Below are 10486 nucleotides of genomic sequence, written 5' to 3'. Positions count from 1 at the left end.
TTTTTTTTTTTTTTTTTTTTTTTTTTTTTTTGGCAGCTGGCCGGTAAAGGGATCTGAACCACTGACCTTGGTGTTAGCAGCTCCACACTCTAACCAACTGAACTAACCGGCAGCCCGCCCTCACTACTATATAAGAGTATCATCTGTCTTTCTCGTCCTGCCCAGTGGCCACAGAACTGTGCAAGCCCAGCACTCGCACCTCATGATCACATTCACATCACCTTCTTCAACTGTTAGAGTCAGTAGGACTGAAGCCATGCATGCTGGGACCTAAAACTGCATAGGCTTTAGAAGGAAAAAAAAAAAGGACACAATTTTTTCTAAGCAAGCATTTCTCTGAGTTCCCTCTTTTCCTGTGGTTATTTGATATTTTGAACCTTCGTTATGAAGCAAGATGACATTATTTAAGTAAATGTAAAGTTGTTTTCCAGTCAGTCTGAAGCTGCACACCTGCCACAAGACATGTACTATCCAGAATCCTGAGAAGCCATGGAAAACATCAATAAAGCTATGCTTATTCCACCCTGAAGCAAATCAAAATCCTTCAGGCCCCGAAGAATACAAGAGGAGAACAGAAGCCAAATGGAGCCTTGGTAAGAATTTGCACCTGGCCGCTTATACATCTCCCTCCTTCCTGCTTTTCATTTCTCACATTCCATTCCCTCAATCTCCTCTTTAAAAACCCCTCAGTAAATCTGAGTCTCTGAGATGGTTTTAGACCATCTCCTTCAAGTTTACCAGAAAGATGGGTTAGCTTAACATCTCTCAAGTCACTGTTATTCCTAAATAAAGCCAACTTCCTATTCCACCAACATTTGACTTTTGGGTCTTTTGTTTTTTGGCAGGGGTAGGCAGCTGAACTCGGGTTTGGTAACAAGATTTTGGCAAGCCTCAGGCAGGAGCTGAATGCCTTAGGGTGACAGATTTTGGCGAGCCAAGCCAGGGTTTCATACTGGGCAGGCAGCCGGATTTGGTAATACAATGATTAACCTATATTGGAAAGGTTTTCCCCTAGGAACCACACTATTAGGTGCTGAATGCTTTCAAGATACCATGCACAAAAAATGTCTCATATGTCAGAAAAATAATAATCCTCAAATAAAGAAATAAATACCCCCAATTTTTTGATCCCTCAAGCATACCTTTTTTTCCAGCTCCGTAGCTTTGGCTTCAGATTTCTCCACCTTTGTTTTATCAATCATTTGATCTGAAAAGAGTCAGTAAGTAAAGCTCTTAATTTCTCTTGGACTTCCCCCCTCATACCTAAGCCCTTCAATATAACCAAAGAGCAGTCTTTTTTGTCCTTTTGGTTATTTTCATTATCCTTCTTAATGTCCTGCACTAGAAAAAGAAATGGAAGGGCCGGCCCGGTGGTGCACTCAGTAGAGTGCAGTGCTTGGGAGTGCGGTGGCGCTCCCGCCGAGGGTTCGGATCCCATATAGAGACCGGTCCGCTCACTGGTTGAGCGAGGTGCGGGCACGACACCGAGGGTTGCGATCCCATTGCCAGTCCCGGTACGGGCGCAACACCGAGGGTTGCAATCCCGTTACCGGTCACGAAAAAAGACAAAAAGGAAAAAAAAAAAAAAAAGACATGGAACTTTCTGGAACTTTCAGTTAAGTTTAACATATAATTTCTGAGTGCATAGTAAGGCTACTATGCTGGATGGCATGAAGAATGACTAATGAGTGATATTTATGACTGTGAGACCAGCAGCAGTTACAGATATAGATGAAGTCCCTGCAAAAGGCAGTGATATGTGAGAAGGTGCAAGTTTTTAGATTTATGTAGAAATAAAACTAAAAGCCAGTGTATTCCTAGGAAAAATATTGGTTACTGATAGAGTTTGGATATGTATCCCCCCAAAGCTCATGTCAAAAATTCTGATCCCCAGTGTGGCAGTGTTGGGAGCTATTTGGGTCATGGGGGATGGATCCCTCATGAATAGATTAATGCCTTCCCTGGAGGTGGGTAGTGAGTGAGTTCTTGCTTTGTTAGTTCTCATGAGAGCTGGTTGTTTAAAGGACCCTGGCACCTCCCCTCCCTCTCTCTTGCTTCCTCTTGCCATGCAATCTACTTGCACCTGCTGACTGCCCTGCCATTTTCTGCCATGAGCAGCAGCAGCCGGAGGCCCGCACAAGATGCAGCTGTCCCAGACTCATGATCCAAATAAACATCATTTTTTTATGTAACTACCCAATTTCAGGTATCTATTATAGCAACAAAAAAATGGACTAATACAATTATGACCTAAGAAAGGACAAAAATGTAAATATCTGGGGACTGGAAAGATATCTTCTCTGAAATTTTCATTGAAAGGAAGATGCAAGGGGCCGGCCCGGTGGCGCACTGGATAGTGCACCGCTTGGGAAGCTCCCGTCCGAGGGTTCGGATCCCACATACAGACCGGTTCCCGCTCACTGGCTGAGCGAGGCGCGGGAGCAACGCCGAGGCTTGCAATCCCGTTGCCGGTCCCTGGTCCGGTACGGGGGCAACCCTGAGGGTGGCGATCCGTTGCCGGACACGGAAAAAAGACAAAAAACAAAAAAAAAAAAAAAGGGAAGGGCAAAAAAAAAGGGAAAAACAAATTTTTGGGGGGCCCAAAAAAAAAAAAGGAAAAAGAAAAAAGAAAAAAAAAAAAAAAGGGAAGGGCAAAAAAAAAGGGAAAAACAAATTTTTGGGGGGCCCAAAAAAAAAAAAGGAAAAAGAAAAAAGAAAAAAAAAAAAAAAAAAAAAAAAAAAAAAAAAAAAAAAAAAAAAAAGAAAGGAAGATGCAAAATGAAAGGTATAAGCAATGTTTTGAGGAGCCAGACAGAAGAAGAGTACACTTACCAATCAATCCCTCAATATCAATCTGGAGGTGCCGACACTTGAAATCAGGATCAGCCCCATTCTTGTGAAGAACTATCTGGGAAATACATTCTTCAATCAACTTATAGTACTGTGGTCTATGGAAGAAACAAAATAGGGTTATCAAAGGAAAATAAAAATATAATTTTCAGAAGTATTAAGATTAAGAAAAGTTAACTGCTTTGACAATAGAGAGACCTAAGGATAAGTGTTCTGGAAAATAACTTTGTAAGGTTAACGGAAGTCTCATTACTATGGTAGGAAATCCCCCTATTCCACATCAGCTACCCCATCTACTTCAAATAACCAAAATTTCTTGCCATCTAATTCCCACTGCCAATACTTTCCCATCTAAAAATTTGGGCTTGATCCTTCCTGTGAGGGACAGTGCTATTGTTCAATCTCTACTTTTAGGCAACCAGAAAGAATTTTAAATTGCCACCTCCCTTTGCTATCATCTTCACCCCACCTACACATTCCCCTCCAAAAAAAAAGGCATTTCACCTTTTACACTCTGATCTCTGCCATGGGGATGCCTTTCAGTTGGATTAAAGGAACAACTGACAACTTCCTTTATATCTGTGACTAATGAACCCTAATCCTTGGTCTTTGTCTTTTCTTTTCCCCTTTAAAGAACAACTTTGCACTTTCCATGAAGACTCAAATTAAAAACTTCTCACAGGCACACCCCCTTACCTGGCTTCATAGTCATTTCGGACTAACAGTAGGTGCTGCAGGATAGACAGGAAATGTGGCTCTGCCTTTGAATCCTTCACTGTGTTTAAAAGAATCTGGAAGACTTCACTAAAGTCAGTGGAAAAGGAGAATAGGCTAAGGAAAACAAATATTTAGAAACAATATTTGACAGGTGGCTTGCTCGATTCTTGGTGAAGCTACAGAAAAGTGGCAAGACACCAATTCCACTCTAATAGCTATTCTTCCTATAAACATCAGAAACTTTAAACTCTATAAACTTCTTCTAGCCAAGGGACCAGTAAGTTGGGTGGTACTATACAGAGAGAAAGAGGATTCCTAGTACTTGGCTTAAAGATCAAGCAGTAGAAAAAAAAAAGAAAACAACTACCTCAAAGTCACTTGTGGCAAATATTAATAGGTAATTAAGCTACTCCCTCTGTCAGTCCGAACATCTCTAAAAACCAGCTATACATCTCGAAAAGCTAAGCTATCATGTTCATGGAAGTTTACACTGATTTTGATATCTACTTCCATGCTGAGCAACCATCAGATCACCTTTACTGACTTCCCTGGCCCATGATGAGGTAAATAAAGCCAACAACAACAAAAAAAGACACCAGTCCTATTTACTGAGAAGACACAGAAGCCTGATGCCTTGTTCTGAGTCATCTTCCACACCATTCTATACAGGGATCTGCAACTGACTACAATGAACGCCTCATCTGTCTTGAACCCAGTCAGTAAAAGGATATTCCATCTCCATGCGAATGTCATCCAACCGTCCCTTCAAGTCATAGGAATCTTCTTCCCCGTGTTCATCAAACACATTTAATTGCACTCTCATATCATCATTATCAATCTCTCGAAGGTCCTGTCAATGACAAAAGTAGAAGTTAGGAAACTCAAAAGTTGAAAAAACCTTTCAACCTGGTTTTTACATTGAAAACCAGAGCTATCCCAGGCATGATTAGGGCTGTAAGATCAGGAAGGAACTGCCCAACGTTTTTAATGAAGTGTTATATCTTACCTGCAACACCTGATGCAGCCCCAAGCGCATCAGTTCACTTCGGATGTGAACTCGGAAGTCCAGTTCTTCAGCTGGTGTGATGAGAGCATTGATCAGCTGTAGGCACCCCACCTAAAATAAGGAAATTCAGCAGCTATGTCAATGATAACCTAGAAGATACACTACAAAAAAGAATGACTTTTCTAAGTGGAATGAGACCTGGTTTTCCAGACCAGGTCTGAAGAGCTCAGAAGTCTAAATGATTCCAAGGATCTGATAGTATATGCTATTGTAGATGTTGATCTTCCTAGCTTGTAAATAGATACCATGTCTTTTTTCTACCTCATAATGAGGAAAACAGTTCTTTCTTTGCCTTCTTAGAGAGAAGTTTAATCATCTTCCCCTCAGATATAAAATATATAGTTGGAAACCACTCCACATATTCTATTACAAGATCAAATGAACTTAAGTCTTTCCATTTTGAATTCTATTCTTGGGCCCAGTTTTAGGGGATATACATACCTTGAGTGCAATGGAGGTCCCACTTTTCAATCCATCTAGGAGAGGCTGGAAACGTTCCATCTCATCCATCTCTGCTCTTTCTGTCATTGCCTCCAAAACCCTTTCATTCCTGCCCAAGAGAAAGGAAAGGGAGAGAACTGCCCAGGTGCTCTGACACAGACATGTATAACAGGTATATTACACAGGGGCACAGACCAATTAGCAAACAGGATATTAACAATGCTCTAGATTTCTGACATTATTCTTTTCACCATCCCTGGAGCAGAGGACAGAATGTGCTGAAAGCTAAGGACAACCACTTCAGAAAAATGTACTCCCTTAAGCCCATTCCTAAACTCCTATCCAAATTAAGACTCCTGTTCTACAAAGTATATAAATTGGTACAGCTTTTGAAGGGGCCTTTAAGAGTACTAATTAATTTCTAATGCACATAACATTTGGCCTACTTCTAGAAATCTATCCAGCAAAAATGCATAAATATGAAAGACCATATGTACATGGATGTTTATTATAGCATCATCTGTAATAGTAAAAATTATTCCTGTCACCTACAGCAGGGGCAAGAATCTGCTAAAAAAAAAATGTCTACCTAAAAGTATAGTCATAGGGGAATTGTTAAATTATGAAACATACACATATACATATGGAATTTTAAATAGCCAGTAAAGATAATAAGGTAGATCTTTAAGTACTGACATAGAAGGATGTCCAAGATCCATTATTAAACAAAAAGAAACAAGCTGATAAGAATGAATGGTAAGGGGCTCAATTTTCCTCTAGACTAAAAGATGATGGTAACAATGAGAATGGAGAACAGAAAAAATTCCAGTCACATACATGTCCTCGGGCTGTGGTAGGATACAAAGAGCAGAAAGCAGCTTAGCTGCATCAATCATCATGTTGGGAACAGCAGGATCCATGGCTCTAACCAGCAGTAGTATTCCTTCTTCTGTCTCTAACATGGTCTTAATTCCAAACTGGTAGGACAAGAACAAAGAAGGGAGGCTTAAGGATCTAGCCAGGGAGAAGTTTAGGGTTTGTTATCGGTTGAATGGTACCCTCCCCAAATTCATATGTTGAAGTCCTAATCCCCAGTACCTCAGAATGGGACCTTACTTGGAAATATAATCATTATAGATGTAATTAGTTAAGTTACAAGAAAGTCACATTGGAGTAGTATGAGCCCCTAATCCGATATGACTGGTGTCCTTAAAAAATGGGGAAGTTTGGATATAGACATGCACAAAGGGAGAATACCAAGTGAACATGAGGCAGAGATCAGGATGATGTGTCCATAAGCAAGAAATGATAAAGACTGCCAGCTAGCCACCAAAAACAAAGAGAGACGCACAAAACATACGAGGGTACTTCAAAAAGTTCATGGAAAAATAGAATTAAAAGCTAATAACAAGGGCCGGCCCAGTGGCGCACTGGAGAGTGCGCCGCTTGGGAGCGCGGTGGCGCTCCCGCCGAGGGTTCGGATCCCACATACAGACCGGTTCCCGCTCACTGGCTGAGCGCGGTGCGGGCGCAACACTGAGGGTTGCGATCCTGTTGCCGGTCCCCGGTACGGGCGCGACACCGAGGGTTGCGATCCCGTTACTGGTCAGTAAAAAAGACAAAAAGGAAAAAAAAAAGCTAATAACAAATCTTTCCATGAACTTTCTGAAGCACCATTGGATTCTCCCTCATAGCCTTCTAAAGGGACCAACCCTGCTAACACCTTGACCATAAACATCTAGCCTCCAGAACTGTGAGACAATAAATTTCTGTTATTTAAGACACCCAGTTTATGGTACTCTAGCAAACTGATACAGGGGTAGAATACTTTTCTCAATATAGCTAAACAGAGATGAACATCACAAAATAATTTTCTAGGAGACACAAAAGAATTCCATGTCTTCTAAGAATTAAAATCATTGATTTTTATGTTTCTTTTTAATATCCTGCCCCCAATCCCATGGAATAAGTTAACCATAACAAAACTAAACAGTTAAGAAGATAGGTCTGTACTCAGGGGCAAATAATTTTAGGCTCCCTGGGTTTAAATAATAAACAGACAAAAAAGAAGATGAAAAGATTCTAAAGTAGAAATAGTCTAGAAGGAAAAACAAACGAACAAGCAGGGAATAAAGCAAACCTTCCAAAAACAATAATTACAGGTCAGGAAATTCAAGAATTAGCAAAAGAAAGTAAAGAAAGGAAGAAAATTGAACCTCCCATCTGAAAGAGAAGTTAAAACTGGTGAAAAAGGGCCATAGAAGCATGTATATGTGACAATGAGAAACAGTTATGATACTAAAAGGGAAAGCTAGAAGTCTTGAACCTCATATTCCTAGTTCCTTTTTTGGGTTTGCCCAAAGAGAAAAAATGGAAGTCCATACGGGGGATGGAATGAGAATGGGAAAATCTCACCTTGTTGTTCATAAAAGCTTTCAAGCAGCGAATGATCTCATGCTTGTTCCGGCTATCATAGCTTCTGCATGTAGAAGGCATAATCAGTGAAATCCCTTTACTCTATATCCCTTTTCCATTTTACTTTTCAATCTTTTAAACAAGGATCTTAGGAATACCCCAGCTAGTAGTTGAGTAAATTGTAGCACATAGCCCAGAAACAGTGACAAAAAAAGGCAGCTAAAAAGGGATCCCCACCATCAAAGACCTTTGGCTAATCCTCTTCTAATCCAAGAATTCAGTATTACACTAAAACCCTCCCTTCTACTCCCTGTAGGCTCCTAAGTGCTAAATTCTATCAGGATAACATCTACCTATTACTGTTTGCCTCACTACGTCAAAGGTTTCAAGTCTAAGAAGGTACATGCAAGAGGTGTAGGCCCTGTTTTGTTTTGCTTCAGAAAGATTCCAGGAGGTAGAGAGATCTCTTTGGTTCAGGCTGACTTCAAGGTAGCCTAAGACAGTCCAAGGGATCTGCAGAATTATTCCAATCCTGAAGACTGCCAAAGAGCTAGCTATTCCCAAACTGATCAAGTGTACTGATAAGACTTTCAAATGGGATATGTCCCAGACCACATCACAGGACAGCTTTGGACTAAATCAGATCCTATTTCCAGATTGAAAAAGAACCCATGCTGGGATACTAATAATCTTATGTGGTATATATCCTGTGTTATTTACCATGAAATATAAGTTCCTCCTCCCCTCCCTGTATCTATAATCATCATTCATCCTCTAATCACCCCTACAATAAGCCCCATTCTCAGATAACAGCATATTCTGAGTCTATAACTATATTTAACTGCTATTTTCTCCTTTAGAGCAAATAACCAAGTCCCCTATGACCCTCCACCTAGAAAATGCAGACAGCTGGAAGTCCTCACCCAGCAGTCTCCTCTTTCTCATCATGAAGTCGTTTAAGGATGTCCAATAAGGAGGCCAGGCCCTCAGCACCAAATGTTTGCACCCAACTGTAAGAGACAGATAGAGACAATGCAATATCAAATCAAATCAATAAATACTTATTTGCCAAAAAAAGTTCATCCTGGAGACTCTTTACTCCTAATCCAGACCTGGCTCTTTTGATCTTTAGTCACCACCAGGGAACTCCAACATTAGGCTCCTACTCCTCTTTACCTCCTAAGAATGCTTACCTAACAGGATTGTTGTTGAGAGAGACACGAAGGGATTCCAGGCAGCTGAGCAGAGGCATATCCCGCAAGCCTGACCTCAACTCCTGAATGTACATCATGGCAGACCTAGAGCTCTCCTTTTGGCTCATGCCCTAGATAGGAGGCATAGAGAGAGATTAGTAAACACTGGACTCAGTTGTAAATTGAGAACTAATATTAGTCAAGAGTTTAAATAACATCAGGGCAGACACCCATCACACCACCAAACTACGTGAGACAGAATTGCCTATCCCTTCCCCCATACATACTTCATGAAGATTTAATCAGGCGAAAAGTACATAAGAAGATAACTCAAATAAGAGAGTAAAAAATGAGTAGGCTTATATAACGGAATGAAATAGAACTGATATAGACATAAAATGTTATATAAAATTGGCAAAACTAACGAGCTGGCCAGCTAGCTCAGTTGGTTAAAGTGTGGTGCTGATAACACCAAGGCCCAGGGTTTGATCCCTGTACTGGCCAGCCACCAAAATCGAAAAAAAAAAAAAAAAAGGCAAAACAAATACATCCAAGATAAGGACACAGTCTCCCATATCATGGGTACCTGCCCCAGGACTCACAGCCTTGGAGGTGTGCAAGTATTGGGACACCATCTCCCTCTTGATGATAATGTCCTTCTCCCTCAAAGGTTGCTGTTTCTCCTCATTCAAGTTCATATCCAGCTAGAAGAGGGAGACAAAAATGGAAAAATCAAAATTGCCTCAAATTCTTTACAAGTTTTTAGTGTTAAATATTTTCTATACTTAGTAAGGAGTTGAGCACATTAAATGCTTATTGAACAAATTTTCCTGATCCCTAGAGATTTAAGCTATTACAGCTGATAAAAATTCCTCAGGGATAAATGTGGCTGACATTTTAGTATAAAGCCCCAGATATTTTTACACATATACACTTTAACTTTTTCCCTAAGTAAAATGGACTCATATACAAATTTCTTTTGTATTATTGAAAGAAAACCACACACAATGTTTTTTGCCTGGAGAATGGACCTTAAAAATCTTTTCAGACTGAAGCACTGCACAACTGGCATCATCCAAACGCTAGCAAAATTGACTCCAGCAAAATCCGCACCAACTCTAGTGCCTAAACAGCCACCACCCCTGGTTAACTTAGTCACTGTACGAACTCCTTTCCCATGAAGAAAGAACTGGAAACTCTGTGATAAAGCAGAGGCTCTTTGAAAGACATAACCCAAAGTGTGTTGAGTGTGTTTCTGGGGAAAGGCTCTGCTTGAGCCTATTATATGGATAACAATGTATCCGAGCCCAGAACCTTAGTGAGCACAAGTGTAACCCTAACTAGTCCAAAATGTTCTTTGAAATGGGGAAAGTATAGAGAGGAAAGGGGATATATTCTACTTCTTCTGCAAGTAGCAATATTAATTTGAAGTTTTTCTGACTTAATTTCTGATTTGTTTTTCCTTTTACAGATAAATTGAACATAGAAGTTGCAAAGCGATAGCCCTCAGGTTTGAATCAGACCCAAAGATAAAATATGTTTACTTGGCTAGCTCAAGATTTTTTTTTTTTTCCTTTTTGTCTTTTTTCCTGTCTGGCAACAGATCGCAACCCTCAGTGTCGCGCCCGTACCGGACCGGGACCGGCAACGGGATCGCAACCCTCGGTGTTGCGCCCGCGCCTCACTCAGCCAGTGAGCGGGAACCGGTCTGTATGTGGGATCCGAACCCTCGGCGGGAGCGCCGCCGCGCCCCCCAGCCGCCCCCCCTTGCACTGCGCCCCCCGGCCCGCCCCCCCCCCCCCCC

The 10486-nt window shown here is 41.0% G+C and overlaps 1 protein-coding gene across 1 annotated transcript in view; it reads right to left on the bottom strand.

The window, feature by feature from the left end:
* Positions 1–10486, bottom strand: part of DIAPH1 (diaphanous-related formin 1) — a 98340-nt gene that overhangs the window by 57385 nt on the left and 30469 nt on the right. Inside the window, exons 4-14 of the mRNA XM_008569460.1 lie at positions 9285–9386; positions 8683–8813; positions 8413–8499; positions 7490–7553; positions 5912–6051; positions 5075–5183; positions 4574–4684; positions 4299–4417; positions 3547–3663; positions 2833–2948; positions 1143–1207 (exon numbers count right to left, since the gene is read on the bottom strand). Of these exons, the coding sequence (XP_008567682.1) occupies positions 1143–1207; positions 2833–2948; positions 3547–3663; positions 4299–4417; positions 4574–4684; positions 5075–5183; positions 5912–6051; positions 7490–7553; positions 8413–8499; positions 8683–8813; positions 9285–9386 (1161 nt within the window). The remainder of the gene's footprint in view (positions 1–1142; positions 1208–2832; positions 2949–3546; positions 3664–4298; positions 4418–4573; positions 4685–5074; positions 5184–5911; positions 6052–7489; positions 7554–8412; positions 8500–8682; positions 8814–9284; positions 9387–10486) is intronic.

Source organism: Galeopterus variegatus, unplaced genomic scaffold (genome assembly GCF_000696425.1).
Source record: "Galeopterus variegatus unplaced genomic scaffold, G_variegatus-3.0.2 Scaffold502, whole genome shotgun sequence".
Classification (NCBI taxonomy): domain Eukaryota; kingdom Metazoa; phylum Chordata; class Mammalia; order Dermoptera; family Cynocephalidae; genus Galeopterus; species Galeopterus variegatus.
Note: the sequence above shows the minus strand (reverse complement) of the source record. Positions and strands in the feature narration are given on the sequence as shown.